The 22,034-nt window shown below is 41.1% G+C and overlaps 2 protein-coding genes across 6 annotated transcripts in view; one reads left to right on the top strand and one right to left on the bottom strand.

Annotated features, from left to right (window-relative positions):
• LRRC49 (leucine rich repeat containing 49) overlaps positions 1-13,480 on the bottom strand; it is a 36,624-nt gene extending 23,144 nt beyond the window's left edge. The window contains exons 1-8 of one of the 2 annotated variants that reach the window (XM_065733791.1): positions 13,410-13,457; positions 13,162-13,224; positions 12,672-12,759; positions 11,734-11,925; positions 10,197-10,296; positions 9,271-9,474; positions 7,837-7,903; positions 1,390-1,533 (exon numbers count right to left, since the gene is read on the bottom strand). In XM_065733791.1, coding sequence (XP_065589863.1) covers positions 1,390-1,533; positions 7,837-7,903; positions 9,271-9,474; positions 10,197-10,296; positions 11,734-11,925; positions 12,672-12,759; positions 13,162-13,224; positions 13,410-13,454 — 903 coding nt within the window. In that variant the 5' untranslated portion in view covers positions 13,455-13,457. Of the gene's footprint in view, positions 1-1,389; positions 1,534-7,836; positions 7,904-9,270; positions 9,475-10,196; positions 10,297-11,733; positions 11,926-12,671; positions 12,760-13,161; positions 13,225-13,409 lie in introns of both variants that reach the window. The other variant, XM_065733792.1, reaches the window with a different exon arrangement.
• A 259-nt stretch (positions 13,481-13,739) lies between these two features.
• Positions 13,740-20,286, top strand: LARP6 (La ribonucleoprotein 6, translational regulator). Of its 4 annotated transcripts, none has more exons than XM_065733815.1 (4): positions 13,850-13,934; positions 15,320-15,419; positions 17,248-17,440; positions 18,486-20,286. In XM_065733815.1, the coding sequence occupies exons 2-4, from the start codon at positions 15,367-15,369 to the stop codon at positions 19,554-19,556; spliced, it is 1,317 nt and encodes a 438-aa protein (XP_065589887.1). In that variant the 5' UTR covers positions 13,850-13,934; positions 15,320-15,366; the 3' UTR covers positions 19,557-20,286. The 4 variants fall into 4 exon arrangements, with proteins under 4 accessions (XP_065589883.1, XP_065589887.1, XP_065589886.1 ...); XM_065733814.1 differs by lacking the exon at positions 13,850-13,934 and adding an exon at positions 14,607-15,231; XM_065733811.1 differs by lacking the exon at positions 15,320-15,419 and having other exon boundaries at positions 13,740-13,934.
• Positions 20,287-22,034: the final 1,748 nt, after the last annotated feature.

Genomic DNA, 22,034 nt, shown 5'->3' with positions numbered 1-22,034 from the left:
TTTGAACCTTCCTACTTTGCCTGATGAAATACTTGAATTTCTATATTCTATAACCTCACTGCAACATTGATTTCTGATGAACATGCAGATCCATTTCTCCCTAATGCAGATTGCAAGGGAGTGTTTCAGTGCAGATATCTTCTCTGCAGAACAAGCTGCATCACTTGCAAAGCAAATGATATTAAAGGAAAGAGGATGAGGCTGCTGCTGGTTTCTGAACAAGCTTTTGGGAAAGAAGCCAAGGTGCTGTCTCAGCATTTAAGCAGCAGGATAAATACGGTGCTTAAAAAAAAAAAAAAAAAAAAAAAAAAAGAAATAAACCATGCAGCAATAAGGTTGTTGAAGTGCAATGCCGCAGTGCAATGAGCACTATCTAGCAGCAGTAGCTGCTCTGAACAAGAATAATCTGAAGGACTCTGTCACCTTTACAGTTTTATAAGAAGAAACACATTTTCAGAATGAGTAATCATGAATTTAATGTATTATACAATAGAATGTTGCAGAAAAAAATTAAAACAGCACATAATTTAACTAAGAGGAAACACATCAAGCATAACCAAAGTTTATTTATGTAATAAAAATCCATAATGGCCAGACAGCACAGTTTGCATTGATTAATGTACCACCTAGACTGCAGATCCAAACCCATCAGTTTTAAGTGCGTATCTCCTTATCCTACAAAGGAGCATACACCAGCTTGCGACCAGAGGACATCAAACCATCACCCGCAGCACATTCAAGTGGCACAGAGCTCATCACCTTGATTCTAGCCACAAATCAAATCTACAGCCCTCCCTCCCTCCATCTGATCTGCTATGCTGTTATATAGCATCCCATCCAATTAAAAAGAAAACAAAAACCAAAAAAAATCCCAACAGCTCACAAACCACCGTACACAACAAAAACATCACTCCATGAGAATTTAACCAGGGTAACGATGTTTACATTTTAAATTATACCCCAAATAAATTACATCCCTGAATAGATCATCATCTTCTGAGACACTGCTTAGCTGAGCTACAGAAATTAGGATCTGTTTCTAGAAACAAGCTTGTATGGAAGGAAAGTCTCTGAATTTGTATGTTAGAATCAAAAAGGGTCAGAGTATTTTTTCCAGGAGAACCATCAAAAGCTACCAAGGCTTTTATCACTACAAGTGATCACAAAGTAACAACAAATCCCAAAATGTTATTTCCACCTTCACGTTGTAAAATCAAGCATTGCAAGAAAATAACACAGAGGAGTCTGGGAAAATCTGAGTTCCCAGATTTAAAATGCTGGTGTCCTTTCAATAAGTTATAGTAATAGTGTACCTGAAAGAAAGGAAGGACAGAAAGAAGGTGAGAGGGAAAAAAAAAAAAAAAGAGAGGAAGATGTTTTATTTCTTACTATAGCAGAGACTTGATTATGACGAAGGTTGAGCTCCGTGAGTGAATCCAGCCCATTAAGATTTTCTACAATGCATAGGAGGTTTCTGGCAAGGTTTAACACTCTCAGTTCACTCAAGTGGTTGATATTTTCTATTTTAGTGATCTGTGAAAGAGGTATAAACACATACACTGTGTTTTATCTAGATATATGTAGTTTATGCATTTTTAAAATACATATAGATTAAAAAAGCAACTTAATAGTGTGCTTATGTATTATACAAACAAAAAATAGAACAAAAGCTACAGACTGTGGGAGATTGAGTACTAGTATTCACATCAGTAATATCTTTCCAGTCAAGCAGTAGTAAAAAAAAAAATCAGTCAACACTCTCTTCCTTACCAACAGAAGTTAGGTTATTTCAGCTGCGTTGTTCTAAGGCAGCAACCTTTAAGACATCACACAATTAAGACACCACTGACAGGATCATACTACGTGTCAAAATGGAGAAATCACACGCACAGCTGATCCTTAGTTTTACTGCAAAAGCACTCAAGACTCACATCTGAATCTTGTAGTACTTTTACTGCAAGACTTATGTGGCATTGTATCTTCATATTATCACAGAAATCTGTCCAGTTTTGCTTCATGACTCTTAAAAAGCCAGCAGCAGCCTCACAGCACTAGCTACACAAGCTCTATAGACAGGCTTTCCAGTAGGTCATGAGGACAAGAACCTGCTGTGAGTCAGGAGCAAGCATCTACAACCCTGAGAAGAACAAAGTTACTCTCACACTGGAACTTGCAAGGAAGTTTTGCAAGCAGATAATTTTTTTACTCTGGGAGATGTACTCAAAAATTAATAAACAGCAGTGCCATTCATTTGGATACGTGGCATGCTTGCTCAAAAGTCCCCAGCAATTCCTTGCCAACTCACAGCTACCTGTGCTTAGAAAATGGAAGGTTCAAACAACATGAGTAAACTGTGGTGGGAAGTCAGCTGCTCTACATTTGTATGTTTAAAATAAGGTATTAGGAATTAAAACAGGTGATACTGAAAGAAGAATAATAATCAAGAGAATAACAACAGCTACTGCCTCTTAAATTTAATTGTTACTTCTGGAGATGCAACCATGTTTTAAAAAGATATTAATCATTGCTCTTCTGACACAATCTGGCTTTTTTATTTCCTGATGTCTATATTTCTCAGTGATGTACTTCACTCCATGACCCACATTCAGGTACTTATTTCTCAGCGTGGTCTGGAAACCATCCTCCAGAACTCACCCAGACCTTTATGTAGGATTTGAATATAGTTAAGTATCACAGAGATGATAAACAACAGCCACTGTATCATGTTCTTACTGTAACCCACATCCTATGGCATAAAGAAGGCAGCAGGCTTTCCTGTGGAGAAGAATGGCTTTCCACAGCACGTGGCTGTGCATCTAACACGTGGCAGTTCACAGACTTTACAAGTATGACAGATTTCCTTTTCATACGAACATCAGCCTGCCCTACCCTGCAGGACCACTGAAGCTCCCTGCAACACCCATGCCCGCCACGCTGCTCCTCCTCTTCACTGCCAACAGCAATCAGATGCAGGCAAGCAACAGAAACTGGTGTCATGCTCCCCCCCAGCAATACTGAGTTTTCTGCTTGTATACATAGCACAAATCTAGATGTGCCAATCTCCAGAAAGTGTTTAGCAACTCCTGGAATGGGAGAAGAGGTAAGGCAGCTGGTCTTGAACAGTCTGAGAGCACAGTGCCATTGATAATTCTCATGCAAACAAACCACACGTATATAGGCACCTAACTCTGTGATGTATGACCTGAATATACTGCTGTAAAAAGTATTATGGAAATTTTTCCCATAAAAAGTTCAGAAAAGTACATAGCAGAAACAGTAACTAAATGATATTAAAACCCTTCTTGATAAGCTAATTAAATGAATAAGGTATATTCACGTGTATGACATGCAGGACAAAAAAAAGGGGGGGCAGGACACAAGATATTAAAGCTAAGGAACAGAGACACTACTGTTTAGAACAATATATTTAGACTGAAATATTTGTGCAAGCACAGCCACAAGCAGATGGTGAGCATGAAGAACAAAGACCCCTGCAGATGCCTGTTGAGACAGGATTACAGCATGTCACAGTGCGGTACTAAAATGCCAGGATTAATATTCTAAGACAAAGATTTCATCAACAGTTATAGAGCTGCTGTTTGTCACTTTGCTCAGCTCTAAGACTGAGTCCATTGGCTTTTCTCTATCTTAAGTCACACACACATACATGAGTCCATCAGCTTTTGTTCTGCACTGCACATTAGCTAACAAGCAATGCCATCTCTTTTTAGATTACATATTTCTTTCAGCAAAAAAAAAAAAAAAACCCAAACCTATATATACATTTTAAGACAATTTTCTATTAATTACATTTGAATTGGGACTACTGTAAGGCATTATCAGGATATACAGGATGCATTATTGGATGTTTTAGTTGCTTTGTAAAATATACAAAATTCAAAGACTTGCAAACATCAAACAAAACCACGATGGAAGTGCAGACAAAGCGAAGGGGTGGAACTGAATTCCTCCACTTGGGAAAAAAATGCACACACTGATGTTCACTGAAAGTTTATGGAGACCAAACAGTGGATGTGAGCACACTGAGGCAGTGGGGGGTGCATTTCAGCAGCACTGACAGTGGGCCACCTCCACAGGTGCAGATATTGACTAGCATGGCATGCAGGCTCTTGCTCATCAGTGGCAAAAACGTGTAGCTAATGGTGGTGCCTATGTTGAAAAAAAGTGGTCTGTAGCTGAGAATTTTCTCTATCAAATGCTATTACTGTGCTCTTTGTATTGGTTGCAGTTTCCACTGAAATAAACAGGAGGCCTTATTTGCAAAGCGACATACAGAATTCACAGAATTTAAAAAGAACAAAAAAAGGAATTTTTAAGTATTTAGAAGAATAAATTTCATTCTAAATACAGTTAGTCAAGTTCTGCCTTCACTAGAACCTAGTGGAATCTAATCAAGCTACTCCACTGGAAGATAAAATAAATATCACATCAACTCTACATAAAATAAAAAAGGTTTTAAAAGCATTTATGTAGAACATATAAAATTTATGCTATTTGACAGAAAAAACAGCCATCAGCCACTGTTCTTCTCAAAGACCATTCAGACTGACTTTGAAAGCACTGTATTTAGAAATTAAATAGAAATTGTAATGTATTAAATATACACTACACACAATTGCACGCAGGGTCTCTGAATCATAAAGCCCACAATGTTCACATTAGTGTGTTAGTGCTCACAGAACTGCAGATTCTACACAGAAATTAAAGTAGATGGTATTACTTCACTATGTCTGCTTACAAGTTTTTGCTGTGCAGTATTAAGAGCCTTAGAAAATCATGTAGGAAAACAAGCAAAGAATAATGGCATGACAGAGAAATTGGCATTTTGTCCTTTCTGTAAAGAGACATTATATTAGGCATTACACTGTTTATTTTATTTATTTATTTTAATAACCTTATTTTGGCTCTTTATGATAAGATAGCATTTTCTGCATTTAAAGGCTTGATTTGAGTAAAAAAGAAGAAAGGTTCAGCATTAAACATTGTGGAATACTACACCTCAGGGCTTTAAAGCACATCCAGTTCCCACTGAATTTCTCACTTGGCAGCAGCAAAGTCTTCAAGATCAGACCAAACCATATTAGCCAAAATATTCTGCACCCAAATAAATCAAAGTATTTTCCAAGAAATTTTCCTGTTTCTCCTCACCTCCAATCTCTTGAAAACATGGTCTTAGAAGTTTCACAATCTGCATTCCATCTATGGGATTGACTTATACCCAGAAAATGAAGGAAAGAGAGACTAAGAATAAATCAGGAATGCAGCTCTGCTCTTAACTGTTACACCTCCAGCAACAAGAAGGAACTGTGTCTAGCTAGACTTCAACACTATTCAAAAAATAGTAATACTGATCACCTGTGTTACACCTCAGAAACATTAACCAAAATGCTCTTAGAAAAAACCCAAACCACTAAAATGCTGTGAACCTTTACTTCCAAGCAGTTTCAGAATAGATGAAAAGAAGCAATGAGAACACACTGCCCAGGAAACGCCCAGAAGACCAACAGATTTGCTGCCTGCTGCTACCAAACGTGTGGGATTTATATACATCAAAACCACAGAAACACTTCTACCCTAATCCTGAACACTGAGTGCCTTTCAGTGAGTGCAGTAATAGGATGTTGATACAGTGCTCTGCAGCTTAATCCCACAGCACCTTTCATTCATTCAACAGAGAGGCTTTTTGTGGCTTTACAAGGGGACATTTTGGCCATATATTTGTAACTCCTCTTTTTTTTTAATTGTTATTAAAATATTATATATATATATATATATATAAAATGATAATATCAACTGAGATCCAAGAGGGCTCCAGAGATCCCCTGCTCCAGTCCCCGCACACAGCCAGCTCAGCCCCAGCAGGCAACACAGCACCATGTGCTGTCAGCCTCAGACCAGCTCCACAGACATGGATGCCACAAACTGCCTGGGCAACCTGCTCTAGCATTTGGCCACCTCAACAGTGACACTCCTCTCAAGTATTAACACCTTTCCTCTACTTCAGTTTGTGCTCAGTGACTCCTGGCCCTCTGCTGGCACCCCGGCCTTTGGCTCCATCTAACACTGCAGAAGAGCTTCCCTGAGCAGTCCCTATTCCAGACAACAGCCTCTCCAACACATCTGTGGCTATTTGCTAGCCACTTCACATCCATTTTCTCTTTTTTCTCCCCATAGCTATGAGAAAGGATGACAGCAGTGATGCACACCATAGCAGCAGCATCAGATCTACTTGGAATGAAAACCATTCTAACAAAGGAAAACTGCTGTCCACAACTGATTCCAGTTGTAAAACTGACCATATTTACAACAGACTTTTTACCTTCCTGTGAGAACTGGGTGGAGCATAATGCCACAATCCATCTGAGGAAACAGACGTATACGTGTCTACTTAATATAATGTAAATCATACTTCCCATTGTTTTTCATACTGACAGATCAGTGAGACATTCTGTTTCTGCACTGTTGTTTCTCATTACTCCCAACCGAATCAAAGAGAAAAATCTTGTATGTTGGAGAGAGAACACTGTATCAACAGAACTCTGATCAGAGTCCATTGCTTTAAGCTATGCATCAACACTTGACTTTCGATTCTACTGATCTGCTGTAGAAATTGCTATGTTCTGGAATACATCTTTCCAAGTTCTCAAATCCAATTCTCTAGATGAACTGGATCCTTTGGAAATCTGATAAGAAGTGTAACTTAAGATAGAAGGGCATCTTCACAAAAACCCTACAAATCTCGAAGAAATTATATGAGAGACCAACGACTCATTAATAAATAAGCAAGCAAACAAAGAAAACCACTAGACTCAAAATCAAGACATTAGCATTGTATAGGGTAAAGATCAGCATTTCTTTACATCTTTCTTATACCTTCAAAAACAACTAATACATACATATGGCAGACTGGTGTCTTAAGTTATCTCAACTAGTAGAGAAAAGAGTATCAATATCAAAACTTTCAAGTATAAGCTTGAAATGAACAGAAAATTATTTGTTAATTGGAATTATTGCACTAATTGCATTATTCAGAGAAGCCATGGAATTATTGCATCACATATAACAGTGACTCATTAAAGTGCTCATTCTTCTTTTTTCTTTTTCTTTTCCTATAGCACTGTAATTCCCCACTGTGAAGCAATGATCCAATAAAGAACACACACACACACAGCAGTAAGAAGTCAAAACTGTCAGAAGGGCAATCCAGGAAAAGAAAAAAATAAAATGAAATCAGACATTGGTCTCATATAGTCACAATAACCATATGTTGTTAAACAGCTCAATTACAGAACATTCTGTATCACACGTGTTTTAGATTTATTTTACAGAAGAATACTCTATCTGGCTTGCCCTTATATACACCCTGTGCTGCTTCTGACAGAACTGTTAGGAACCCTTCTCTCAGATGTTCCAGAGCTAGGGCTCCGAGCATCACAAATAGAAGTGGCTGCACAGTCTTAAACTGAATGATCTGAAAGGACACTGAGTGACTTAAGCCCATACAGAAACCTGAACAAAAGAGTTTGGACTCATTCTGCCTTTCCCTCACACAAATTCAAGTCCTTTACAGGTATATACTGATCTTCAGTTGTGAGATCAACAACAGAAGAAACAATGCAGTGATCAATGGGAACTTAAATTCCTTTATGTTTTACTTTTAACTACTTGTGCAATATAATTACTTTCTTGGCACAAACACGTGCTGCTAGGTTTAGCAAGATTTGCCACCCTTTCAAAAAGCAAGAGTTTGACAAATGGCACCAGAAATGTGTTATTTACATAAGATAACTTGATTAATCAAGTATTAGACCGTACCTGATTTCCATGAAGATCCAAAACATCAAGATTTTTTAGGTTCTCCAGATTTGAGATCTTCTTTATTCTGAAATATTTCAATAATTACATAAATGTTTTTCGTTAGATCAAATGCATCTTTCATTTTCGAGCTAATATAAAACTTAACTGTTTGCTCCTGTCTACTGATAGGAACAGAAGAGCAAAGTTCTCAACTGTCTAAAATGAATTAAAAAAAGCCTTAGATTGACACTTTCCTCTCTGGTCATCAACAGTTGCAATCTATGCTATCACTTAGGAAGACAAAAGGGGGAAGGATCCTTGCACTGCTAGAAAACAAAATCAACATGCAACCTATGCAAAAGGTAAGAAATACTATTACTGGACAAAAGCTCTCCCTAAATCTGTTTAAAGCAAAACCGTAGTGACAAGTTTTAAGATCTTGTTACAAGAACTGAGAATAAAACAAATCTGACAGCCGCTGGCCCTTCCTAGACAATACAAGTCTCTACATTTGGCCTAATTTCATTTCTACCTGTACTGCCTCACCATCTCACCATGACAACGCTCTTGTCCTGTCCCATTTTCTCAGCCTCCAGGCCGAGGTTACTCAAGCATCAGCAGCACCATCTGCTGGCTGGTTATATAAAACACCACACGCATCATGCATTTGCTTCAAAAATTAAAGACCATGCACAGAAGCAGCAGAAAATAGTCTCTTCGAGCAACTGTGCCTGACTTACAACAAGTCTACCTCCTCCCATCTCTGAACCACACCTCTGTAAGCGAACTATATGGAACTCACTGCAGATAAAGTTGGAAAATTACTGCTTATAGCTGCTTAGATGATCACTCCCACAACCCAACAATTTGCTATAAAAAAAATGAGTATCTACAGGTGAGATTTCAGCCATTAAAGCCAAAAAATCCCACAAAATACTGTACTATTAGAAGTCACGAAAATTCTACAAATATCATTTTACTAATAAGGAAAAGATCACTCTCCACTGGTTTATGTTTTGAAGTGAAAGATGTATACACAGGTAAAAGACAAAGGCTGGGAACTGCTGGTGACAGACAGGCTGTGCAGCTCTCCTACAGCCAATGACCTGGGGGACACCCAGCACAGCAGCTGCAGAAGAACTGGCAAGGCAATGAACAGCACATGCTAGCAGGTCTAATTCCTGCCTTCCTCTGTGCACAGTGAAGTTACAGCACACACAGAGCCAAATGGCTCTTGGGAATGCCCATCTCAATCTAAATTTTTTCTTGAACAGACTATTTTTCTTCTTATTAGGAAGCTTGCTATTATTAGACATCATTTAACAGGAGTGCATCCATTGGTCTCACAGCCAACATCATAATCTGCAAACCCTGTAACAGACGATAGATTACAAAGACAGATTACAGACACTAAGTCATAACAAATTAGGCTGCTTAGTTTTATTATTGTACCTGTTCTTCCCCAAAAGGAGAACTCTTAGGGATCTCAGAGTTGAAAGGCCGCTTATCTCCTCTATCTGGTTATCATACAAATCTAAGAAAACAAGATGCTGCAGGTTGGAAATATTCTGGATCCGGGTTATAAAGTTATGCTGAAAATTCAAAAGGCGAAGATGATCTTCTCCATCAATAACTGGGCACACTGTCAGTTTCTGCCTGGAACAACAACAATATGCATCGTCTGATAATCGACCTTTTACTAACCCACTCCAACTGAACTAAGAAAAGGGTATTATCTTGATTAGAGTTAATAGGCTTGCTAATTAGACAACTATGGAATAGGAAAGTAACTCCTTACTGTAGAAAAACATAAAAGTATAGCAGAAGTGCTTTCAGCATTTTCTTAAAGCCCCTCCTAATCAGAGACTTCCTTGTCATGTGGACATGACCGGAAGAATTCAGAGTGACCACACTACAATTTCAGCAGATACAGCATGCCAATGCACTACTCAGCCACCACGTAAAGTAGCCCACTGAGGTCAGAATTCAGAGCACACCGTGCCTACGTGCCTCTTTAGATTACAGAACCTCACATTCAATGCATCAGATTAAAATGAATGGAGACATGGGCTTCTACTCTCTACAGATGTCTTGCATGACTTCGAGTTCAGCCCTTAAACCAGCTCCTTAGTTTAAAATGAAAAACTCTACCTGCCTTAGATGATTGCTCTGGATATATTTACCAACACTGAATTTTTACCAGAAGGAAACTCAAGAGTTTCTCAGTGGTACACAGGTCCTTCCTCTGAGGGAAGAAAGAACAAAAAACACAGCCCAGCCCCCCCACACCTACCATCAGCCACGCAGGCACTGCTGGAATGAATACTAGTCCCCTGAGGCCAGCGAGCTGCTGAGCCCAGGCTCCACTCCGTGCTCACCTTTCCAGGGTGAGCCTATCCGAGTTCAGTATTTTTTCTTCAGCAGTACGTTGCAAGACAGGAAATGTTATTGATGAACTGCTCCCAAAATTTGCATTATCTATCAGAAAATCATCAAAAGAACACATGAACAACCACAAAAATCACTTCATTAACTACCACTAATAATTACTTCTTACTGAAAGAATTACACAGCCCATGAAATGCATTTTGCCTGCACTCAGAACTCTGGCCACCAGTTTTCTGCCTTTTTTAGATTACAGGTGCATCCCTCTTGCAAGCCTATATCCATTGAGCTCACACGTGACAGGGTTTTTGTTTTTTTGTTAAATTATTTGTGCTAAGCAGACAGTTTGTAGATGCTTTTGTTTTGATCAGCATTACCCAGAGCTGTCCTAAGGTAAGACTGCATATCAGTTAAACAATTGCAGTGTCTGAACTTAACGAGGATACTATCTATATTAAGAACAACTATAATGACACAGATCAGGTAAATGTTGATATGATTAAAATCACAGCACTGGAAGCAGTCCCACTGAGCCAGAAATAAATGCAAATTCTCTCACACGTGAGTGCATGCACTGCCAAGTTGTGGCTTCTTTATGCTTCACAGCAATACCAAGAAAAAAAAAAAACACAGGAAACCTTTTTAAACACGTTTACAAAATAACCAGCTCTGTTTATTTTGTTAATATAAGGAGAAAGAAGGAAAATGACCAAAGATACCCAAAAAACAAATCAGCAACCTGTATGGCAAGCTTTAGCTTAACTGGAGAACAATCTACTGAAAAATACCAGTCAGAAATTGATCCCTGTGCATATATGCTATCACAAGAACATAGGATCATCCTCCATGTTTGCACTTTTTTTTTCCTGTTAACGTATTTTATAAAACAACCATGAATTCTTCACTAAATAAGAATTAACTTCTTTAATTTACAGAGAGGAACTTCCTTGTTGTGTAAATCACGTCATCAGAAAAAACAGCTAAATAAATAACAAAAGTTTGTTCACATTTAATTTGATTTAGAAGGTTTTCTGTGCTACCTTCTATCTTTTCATTTGTAGCTGCCTTAATAAATCATTACATAATGATCAACATTCTCTACATATCCTATAAAGGGAAATGAATTGCTGGAGAAAAACACGTTAAAAAACAAACAACAAGCAACCCAACATTGAGACTGAAACATAATCAGTTAGCATTGTTGCTGAAGTTCAGACTTGTGCCTCAGGTTTTAAAGCCAATAAACATAAGGAATTAAATAAGACGTTACTTTTTACTCTGAATGTCATAATAGATCCCTATCATTGTCCTTTTGTTACAGAAAGGTATCTAAAAAGCCTATGTTTAAATGCCTTCATTAAAACTTGGAAGATATTAGCAGCAGTCTCCTGACAACGGTCTCTTAATACACCATGGGAACAGGAGACAACACAAGCTATGCAATTATACAGTCCATCAGTCAGAAGAAACATCTTACAGTTCAAATAATAAGTAAATAAATACAAGGAGGTGAGAACTTTATGCTCCTACCTGAAGCATGTGAAGTAATACTGTGACTGTTCTGTCGAGATCTGGGCTTTGCATGTACAGAAGACTCCCCAAATCCAGATAAAGAACCTGTGCTTTGCTTGAACTCCAAGCCAGAAAGCTCTGTCAGAGTGGATGGCACTGGCAGATACAGCTGCTTATTGCGCACCAAAGGACTCAGCACTCTCGAGTCTCCTGTGGGATGAACAAAGCAAAACTGCTGAGCTTAAATATACTCCATAATATGCAATTTATTTTAACAGCCTTAAAAACAACCCACTCCGAAGAGCTGTTGGTCTTTATTATTTACTGGGATGAATAACGAAGTGCCATACACTGGTATTTCAGTGCCATTATAGAGCCAAACTATCTCCTACCCTTGCCAGCCACTGTTTTGATATGACAAGCAAGCAGCAGCACTTCAGCTGTGTTCCAGAGCTCTTCCAGGCTTCACCAGTTAGCAGTGATGCCACCAAATACCTTGCTTTTCAAAGCCATGAGCCATCAAAAGTAAAACTACTTCTTCATATCTTAGAAATGCACTTTAATATATATATATATTAAACTACAAGACATCCAGTAAGAGCTTATGGTTGAGAATTTGAGGCTTCAGGGGGCAGAGCTGAGTGTGGCACTCACAAAGATTGTGGCTCTGTAGGTGAGAGAAAGAATGCTCCTCCGTGAGCAGAAAGAGCAAAACATAAAATACAATGAGAAAAGCCATCTGCACAAGGAGGAGGACAGATAGGAGTTTGAGAATATAATGCATTCAGTTAAGAAACCCAGTCACGTATTAAAGACAGGAACATTTCTCTACTCATAATAAAGCCTTTCTTTACTGTTTAGCTCATAAAAAGAGATTATAAAGCCTCCCGCCCTCCATTCAACCACCTACAAAAGAAAAAACAACAAAAAAAACCCCAAAGCCCACCGAGCATCACCTTGCCTTCCCGAACAGCTCTTTTCCAGGTCGTGCTGCAGAAGTCTGTTGTGGAGAGATGACGGTTCTTTATTTATCCTGAAGTCAAACTGTAACAAGACGCGTGAGAAAAACACTGAGCTCCTCAAAGGCAAACGGTGTCCTCACACAGACAAACACGGCCTTAGAAACAAGGACAGCTCTCACGAGACAAAGGGGAGCAAACCCACACACACAGCGCCCTGTAGGAGCACTGCAACCAAGGGAGGAGGGGGGGGTGGAAGGAAGCCTAAGAGGTCACACACGGAGCTGGTGGCAGGCTGCGGGACAGCCCGGTAGCTTCACCTCACACATCTTATACACAGCACGAGAAGCCTACAGGCTACGCGAGGCAGAGAGCTAAAAACCAACGCGCTACTGCCGGAAAAAGCAATCCCCGTCCGAAAGCACAGACATGCGGCACACAACCGCGTGAGTCCACCTATCTACCGGAGCAAGAAAACAGCAATTACTGGTTTGCTTTTACTGCCTACTGCGGACGTCTGGATCAGCAGCTGGAGCCCGCAGCCACCGGCCTGAGCACGGGGAGAGAAGAACAAAATACAGGGTTATGCTTGCACAGCGGCACATCCAGCACCACAACACTGCGAGGAGGGCAGAAGAGCCCGAGCGATCCCGCCGCGTACAGGCACGGCTCCGCCCGCACGCGGGGACAAGAAACCCGACCGCCCCACGTCGCCGCTTCCTCGGGAGCACCTACCGGGCCGCGCGGGCCCCTGCCGGGCCGGCACTTGCTGGGCACCATGGCCGCCGCCCCTGGCGGAAATGGCTCCGCCGTCACTGCGGGAACGGCCGCTTCCGGGGCTGCGGGCTGGGGGAGGCCGCGCCCGTTCCCCGCCCCGCCACGGAGCGGAGCTTCGGCTGCGGCCGCGTGGGCGTTCCGCGCAAACAGAGCGGTTCTCGGCTCGAGGCGCGGAGGGCTTGGCCAAGCCGCGGCGGCGTTGGGTGCGTCCGAGCGCTGCTGACTCACGGGGACTGTCGGTCGCAGTCCTTCTAGCCGCGTTCCGCCCGCTGATCCCCGCAGCGCTCCGCTCCGGTTGCGGCTCTACCCGGGACGGAGCGCCATGGCACAGCGGCAGCGCGGGGCTGTCGGCCCGGTGCGGATCCGCGTGGCTGCTGAGGAGGAGGACGAGGAGGAGGAGGAGGAGGAAGGCGCGCCGTGCCCGGCGGTGCGGGGTGGCGGCAGCTGCAGCGAAGAGGACTCGGGGCGGTGCGGGCGCTCCAGGTGAGCCGGGCCGCGGCTGATGCGGAGCGGGGCTGGACGGTCAGTGCTCGGTGACGCCAGCAGTGCTGTCGGTGTGCGGAGATCACCGCGGACCTGTGGCAGTGCGCCGTTCGAACGTCCGTCCTTGGCAGGGCCTTCAGAACGCACATTCGGGCTCACACGGAAGGGATCTCAGAGCTTGCCCTCAGAAAAGCAGTGCGTATATAGATGCACTCGGGGACACAACACTGGGGTCAGTATGAATTCACTGATGGGATGATCTTTGTTTAATGCGTAGGTTGACAAAATGAGGAGTAAGGCTGCTCCTGAATGAGGACTAGTTCCTCACAGTGGTAATGACTTCAAAGCCTCAGTTACCTGTTTTTGGAGTGCACACTGCTTGGCACTTACTGTGTTGTGATCCCTGCTGGAAGCGCCACAGAGCGCCGTGGGCAGAGCTGGCACAGACCACGTAACATTAAATCAGGATGTAACTGTAAGGCCAGTGCAATACCAGCATTAAAATTAGAGCATCACTGTGATATTTCAGCAAGCTTGTTGTGTATGTGTAAGAGCTTTTAGCCCCAGTGAACACTGGAAAAAGGCACAGTTATTTTTGCGGGTTTTGGCACACGTAGTAATTAACTCTTCAATGCCACTTGTTTAGCCCTCTGCAGTAGGCACTGTCTTCAGAACGTTCGCAGACAACGCCGATGTGTTCAGTTCTGGTGGGGGCGGCCTTCTGGTAAATGGCCTCTCCCTGATCCAGGGAATGCCAGAGGCATTGCTGTGGACAGCACTATAAAGGCTCTGCACCAGAAGTCAGTGAGAGGAATTCACACTGCTTCTGCCATTTGCATATAACGTCAGCGAAGGATTTACTTTTGGGAATGAAGCATTGGATAGGAAATTATTTATCTAAGCATTTACAGAAATTGTCAGGGCTGGTCTAACACTTCTGGGAATGAACCATTTCAGCTAAGCTATGAGACAACTTATATTTTGTTTCTCAATTCTTTATTGCTTACAAAATGAAAACTATTCCTTGTGGCCAAGACACTTCAGTTGTAGGGGAGCCCTGTGAATATTCTGGGTGTTCAGTCCTGAGCCTCTTAGCTGCCAGGTACTTCAGAAAAATATACAGACTTCATAAAGACAAGTAAGTTGCTCCTCTGTGCCTAACAAAAAATTGTTCTCGCCCAACTTAAATGTCTTTTGAATACAGGCAGACACGGGAAGAATCTGACCTTCAAAGATGAAAGATTTTTACGATGACATCAGTTCTGCAGTGGAAATTGAGATTTAATGTTTTAGAGAGGTGAAATGAGAATGTGTCACCCTGACTCGGTGTGTTAACACTGGAAGTAAGAACAGAACTGATGCAGTCCATTTTCTTTTTTCCCAAGCATGATGCTGCATTTTCTTTCCATCTGAAGCTTCAAAATACCTGCAAATGTCTGTACTAATAAAACCTGTAAAAGTTGTAAGCTCCATCCTGAATTTAAGGTAAGCTTTACTTAGTGAAGTGTGGATATGTTGAAGTGCTGACATACTCTCATGATTTCTTCTGCACACACTACTCACAATTAGTAGTGAATGGAAAATGAGGTTGTGGGGTGAGAGAATGAAAAACAATCACTTTACCTTGTTTTCCTTCCTTCTCAAATCAGCAACAACTGTAGGCCACTGAAGTTTTTTTACTGTCTCAATAATAACTTCGTCTGTTACCCTCTACTTTCAGCATCTTCAAATGACTGAAATTTGGGTTCTTTTGCTCTTAACTCTTGTCACTCCTTGAAGCCCAACCTCCTTAAGTGGCTACAGAGATTCTGACAAGGAGATTTCTAGGGTTGTGTGACAGACTGCCTGGGTGTAGCTGTTGCCTGGGAAGAGCCACAAATAGCTGGCTTCCAGAAGTCTGCAGTGACCGGTCACATCTGGGAGTGCAGTGTGTTCCCTTTGCAGATCCTGCTGACCAGAACAGTGTGGGCTGTGCTGCCAACCCAATGGCGTGGGCAGCCCAGCACCACACAGCACAGCAGCCTGCAGCAGGACCATGCCCTCTAGCTTGTCCCTGCAAATGGCTGCATGGTGAGGTGAGTCAGTACCTCTGCCTGCCTGCAGTGCTGCCCTCAGGGCACCCTAGCATTTAGCCCTCTCCCTCTTGTTCAGTGCCCTCACAAGCTCTGCTAAAGTCACTTCAAAAAAAAAAAAAAAAGGGAGAAAATGGCTCCTCCTTTTTATTGCTGAAGTATATGGGAGACCATACAAACAATAGCAATTATATGATTTTTAAGGACTGGGGAACATAGTGGATTTTTTTTTTTATAGGAACTTTTGCAATGGTCCCACAGTGAAACTAGACAGCTGATAGCTTTCGAAAAAACCCCAGACAGCTTTAAGACTGCCATTATAGTTCTTATAACAACATCTGTGGCTGCAGTGTGTGGGTGAGCTACTTGCCTCAGTGCTGGATGACAGCTTAAATGGTTGTTTGTATTCCAGCAACAAACACGTGGCTGTAATGGGATGTGGCAACAAGTTGGTCTCAGTTCCAGGGCTTCAAGATCTTTTTTCAGGACAGGATTCTCAGCAGTGCTCTACTTGCAGAGATATGTAGATAGCAGCACGGGAGGGGGAGACAAGAAATTTGTGTGATCTCTTAAGCAACCTGCCTGTGCGTCTACAGCATACAGCTATTCCCAAGGGATAGCACATGAGCTGCTACCACAGCACAGCCCTTAATCTGACCCCTACGGAGAGCTCCAATCCCTCAGTAAACTGCCAGTGTAGAACTGAGCTGTAAAAAATTCAGCAGTCCTGTCAGTCTGCGTTACTCTCTGGATTCTGGCTCCTGACACCAAATGCATTCATAAAGTGAAGATGCTTGAGAAAATATGGTTCCCTCAGTCTGGAATATGAATTCCCTGTTATGCAGTTCTACTCATGAAGCACAGAAACGATAACACCTTCATGTTGAAAAACTGAATGCTGTCACAATGGAAACTAAGCTCCTGTGCACCTGCGTTTCTTGTTTTGGTGTAAAATTTGAGCAGGCTCTGTTTTCAAGACAGTGGTAAACATGTGTCATTGTTCCACACTGAGATCAGCGTTTGGCTTGAGCTCAGGAATTTGATTCCTTACACTAACTGGAAAGCATCATCTGAGCCAGCCTCCTGCCTCAGATGGACGGGGCTCTACCTATTCAGTGCCTGTGTATAAAAGAAGCTGGAATCGACATTATGGGTATTCATTTTCACTTTCTTTTTTGTTTTGTTCTTTTAAACCATTAATGTGAGATGGAGTCCTGTTAATCAAATTATCTGTTTTTCAGTGGTGGGGAAAATGATGATGAGTCTGACCAGAACTGGAAACCACCAGAAAATGACCTTATCCAGAAGCTGATAGCACAGATTGAATACTATTTCTCAGATGAGAACCTTGAGAAAGACGCCTTTCTCCTAAAGCATGTGAGAAGAAATAAGATGGGCTACGTCAGCGTTAAACTCCTCACTTCTTTTAAGAAAGTAAGTTAACTTTAAAGTGACATTTTTTGAACAAAAAATTATATAGGAGGGATGAAAAGAACTCATCCAGGCAGTTCCACAGTCCTCTTTACATGCCTCTCTGAGGCCTCGACTCAGTTTTGATGCAGTGATGTTTGTTCTCATCTAGAACATACATTTTTGAACTCTTTCATGATTGCCTGAGGAAGACAGAGGCATTTATGGAACTACACTTTTAAATTCTCTTCCTGTGGGGAATAGGGCCTTGTGAATTGAATGATTGGTAAGATTAACTTCTAGATCAGTTACGCATGAGTAACAAGTTATCCTGGTAAAGTGACTTTATTGTCTCTGAGAAGGGCCTTGGCCAAAGCAAGGAGATCCCAAAAACAAATAGAAGGATTGAAGGTTATCAAGCAATTAAAGTAACTTTAAGTTGAGGTGGGTTCTCCTCATAGTTCTTGGGTTGTTTTATTTCACACTAGGAACTGCCACCTATGTGCATGTAGCAGTTTTTAAATTACAATCCTGACACAAAGTATTAAAAATGTAAATCTGACATTTCTTGCAGAGCTATTCATTACAGAAGTTAAGGCAATCTGAGCTTCTTCAGGTTACTTCAAACAGATTTCAGTGGTAACAGTTAAACTTTCAAAAATCCTCTTTGGAAAGGAAGACCTTCTGTGAGCTTTGTTGGTTTGTTGTTGTTTTGTTTGTTTTGTTTTGTTAGTTTTGCTTTTTCTCAAAAATTTTTGAGAAATGAAAACTAAGTTCAATAAAAGTAGCACACAAACCAAACCACCAAACAACATGCATTCTGACCATGTTTACGTTAGATGTGGAATCACTTCAGCAGGCTCTACACTGAAGTAATGATTTCCAATCAGGTTTTCTGTCAGTTCCTATTTTAATAGGACACAAGCTTTCAGAAAACCATAGCTTGTGCTGCCTACTGCAGTGGGAAATCTGGGTTTGCAGAGTGGAGCTGCATCTGCCCTTGGGTATTCAGGAAATTGTTTGGGTGGGTTTGATCAGATGTGCTGCTTAACCTGTGTCTGTCCTCAAGGTGAAACACCTTACCCGTGACTGGAGAACCACAGCCCATGCACTGAAGTACTCACACATGCTTGAGCTCAGTGATGATAACAGAAAGGTTAGAAGAAATACGCCAGTTCCAGTGTTTCCAAGTGAAAATCTCCCTACCAGGATGTTACTCGTGTATGATATCCACATGATTTCTGAACTGCAGGGTCTTAACAAACAAGAAAATGGATGTATACAAGAAAGGGTAATGGAGTATCTCCTCAAAGCCTTTGTAACTTTTGGTGTAATTTCATCAGTTCGTATTCTCAAGCCTGGCAGGGATCTACCACCTGATATCAGGAGGTTCAGCAGTCGGTATACACAAATGGGAACACAGGAATGTGCAATTATAGAATTTGAAGAAGTAGATGCTGCTGTACAGGCTCATGACTTCATGTGTGCTGAAAAGAAAGAGACTGGCATGAAAGTTGTCCTGATAGGCATGAAACCTCCAAAGAAAAAAGTTCCTAAAGACAAGAACCGTGATGAGGATACCAGCAAGAGTCTTAAGAAGGTTAGATCCCTTAATAAGAGAGTTGAGGAACTTCAGTTTACCGGTGATGAATTGTCAGCAAATAGCTCTTCTGAGCCAGAGAGTAATCCTACATCACCACAGTCGGGACGCAGAAGTACTGTGACAAGTACTACAAGTAAGCTGAGTCCTGTCATTCACCCAAACAACCATCTGAGTCCTAACATATCACCCAGATCAAGTCCTTGGAACAGTCCATCCTCTCTAAGAAAAGTGACCAAAAAGTCTCCACTGGCTGAAGACAGCAAACTTAACCTGAGTACAAGCCCTGAAATTCCAAGAAAATGTACAGATTATTCTTCAGACAGCAGTATCACACCTTCTGGTAGTCCCTGGGTACAGAGAAGAAAAGCTCAAACCGTGACACAAGAGAAGAGTCCGGTCAGTAGCCCCATGTTAGCTCGGAAAATACAAAATGCAGATGGTCTGCCTGTAGGGGTGCTGCGCCTGCCTAAAGGTCCTGATGGGACTAAAGGATTCCACAGTGGCTGTGAAAGAAGGAAAGCTATGAAGAATGAATAAATCCTTCATCAAAAATAACTTCACAAGTCAGTCAAGTTCTTTTGATCAAGCCTGGTGAAAGACTGTCACTTAAGTTACTGAGTCAAGTCAGTATTTAATTTTTAAACATTTTATATTCATATGGAGACTTTATCACTTGTACATTTGTATTTTCACTTTATAGGATCACAGAATAGTTAAGATTGGAAGGCACTCCCACTCAAGCAAAGTCAGCTGCAGCAGGTCACTCAGCACTGTGTCCAAGTGGGTTCTGAGCATCTGCAAGCTGTCTGTAACCCATTCCAGTGTTCAAACACTCACATAATAAAATGGTTTCCCTACATTCAGACAGAATTTGCTGTGTTTGTTTTGTGCCCCTTTTTCTATTTACTAGGCAACCCTGGGAACAGCCTGGCTACATCTTCATTCTTTCCCCTTGGGTACCTAAATGCACTGATGACATCTCCCTCAGCCTCTTCCATCTAAACAGCTTCAGCTCTCATCCTCTCCCATGAGAGATGCTCCAGCACTTTAAGTGTCTTATGCACTCACCTACTGCAGTACCCTTATCTGCATTTCTTCTGTGTTAGTTTAAAATGCCTCAATATTGAAGCAGGCTTCTAAAATCATTAACACAATTACATTATTTGCAAATCTGAAGAGCGGTGTGTCAGTGTTTACTGTTCAGCAGTTGTACTACCATAAGCTTGGTATGAATTCCTCTTAAATCATAATAAACAGCAGTTTTGAAGACTTTCTGGGTTTGTCTCTAACTCTGAGAAACATGCTACAGTGAGCACTTGCTCTCAGCTTGCATGCATCTCCAAAGACACTTTCAATAGGACCAAAGTGCTTGTATTCCTGGGATGTGAAGACTCTGAGCATTGAAAACTATTTTGTACGTTTTATGTCATGTACTCAGATGTAAATAAACTAAACATTAACTCACTCTAAATGTATTTCTTTCACATAATATACATAATGTACATAATATTTCATAAAGATAAAAATCTCAGAAGTACTGTATGTTAGCAGGAGAAAAAAGAAGTTGAAGGCAGTAGTGTTTCCCAGGGCTATTCTCTCTGAATGAACACACAGATGTGTGACATTTAACATCTGAATGTTAAAAATCAGACAATTCTCTGTAACATTTGACAGTTTGAAACTAAACTCTCATCAGACACTGATTACAAATCCTGCTTTGTGTTTGGATGTTCTACACTTGACAGAGAACACTGAATAAGGACAACATCTCTACAGGGAACTTTTAGTTGACTGTTTTTCTTTGCAAATAAACCAAATACCATTACAGAGGAATTAATAGGAGGCAATAACCTCAGAAATATTAGAAAACTCACAATAGTGTTATCTCACATAAGAGTAGGCCCATTTATCCTGGGACTAGGACATATTTAACTGTCACATTTCAGAGAGCTGGATAACCTGTCTTTAAAACAGGTTTTCCTTTTGTAACAAGGGAAAAAAAAACCAAACACCTGTACCATGGCAACTATTTTCTTGGAAAGAACCAAGTCAGGCAAACAGCAGGTACCAGAGATAACGTAATCAGCAAATCTATTTGGACAGTAAACTTAAGATTCAGTTACTGGTTCAGTAACTTAAGATACTGTCTATGAATAAGTAGTAAGCACGTGGTTCTGAGAATTCTGGTGAGGCCTTACTCTGAGTTCAGATAACAAAACACAAAACCACAGTTCTACTTCACATAAATTTCCCCCCCCCCCCCCCCCATCTCTGAAAGGAGTATTTTGTACATGGAAAACATTGTGTAACCACACTGACTCCAGAATAACTCTGATGCTCTCCCTTTACCCCCTCTCTCAATGGGTTTTCTTTTTTTTTTTTTTCCCTGTGTTTTTGTGTGTGTGGTGTTTCTAATTTCCACTCCAGAGTAAGAGCTCCTCCTGTACCTCCTGTCAGCATCGTACCTGGTGCTCACTTTGTAAAAAAAAAAAAAAAAAAGTCCAAAACAGAAGTCATATAAGCTTTTGTGTTGCATTTGTACTCAGGACTCCTTGCAGAGCCCAGAGAGTTTCCTTGTGTAATTAATCAATACAAAAATCCTTTAGGAAGAAAATACCTTCTCTTGACATACTTCCTACATTCACCAGGAATTAATGCTATACTATATAACAGCAGCATACAGTTGTTCACACATTTTATCTCAGAATCACAACACATATACAGATGTACATGAGCACCCTCTGCTGTCAGAACAAACGCGGTGCTGCTGGGAAGACAGGCTGCCATGCAACACATTCTTGTCCTATAGATCTCAAATGCATTCACACATACACACTTGAGGTAGTTGTTTTGAAACATGCACACTCAAAGTATTTTTATTGCTTTTTACAATAAACAAATAGAAGATATCAAGAGCATTTCAAGAATTGGACCATTTCCTCCAAGTAGGTCACAATTCACTAAGGCTTTCAAGGTTCTAATCTCTGTCTAAATACAATCAATACTGAGTGTACC

The sequence above is a fragment of the Cyrtonyx montezumae genome, unplaced genomic scaffold (genome assembly GCF_038088225.1).
Source record: "Cyrtonyx montezumae isolate F1298 unplaced genomic scaffold, pur_monq_1.0 scaffold_17, whole genome shotgun sequence".
Taxonomy (NCBI): domain Eukaryota; kingdom Metazoa; phylum Chordata; class Aves; order Galliformes; family Odontophoridae; genus Cyrtonyx; species Cyrtonyx montezumae.
Note: the sequence above shows the minus strand (reverse complement) of the source record. Positions and strands in the feature narration are given on the sequence as shown.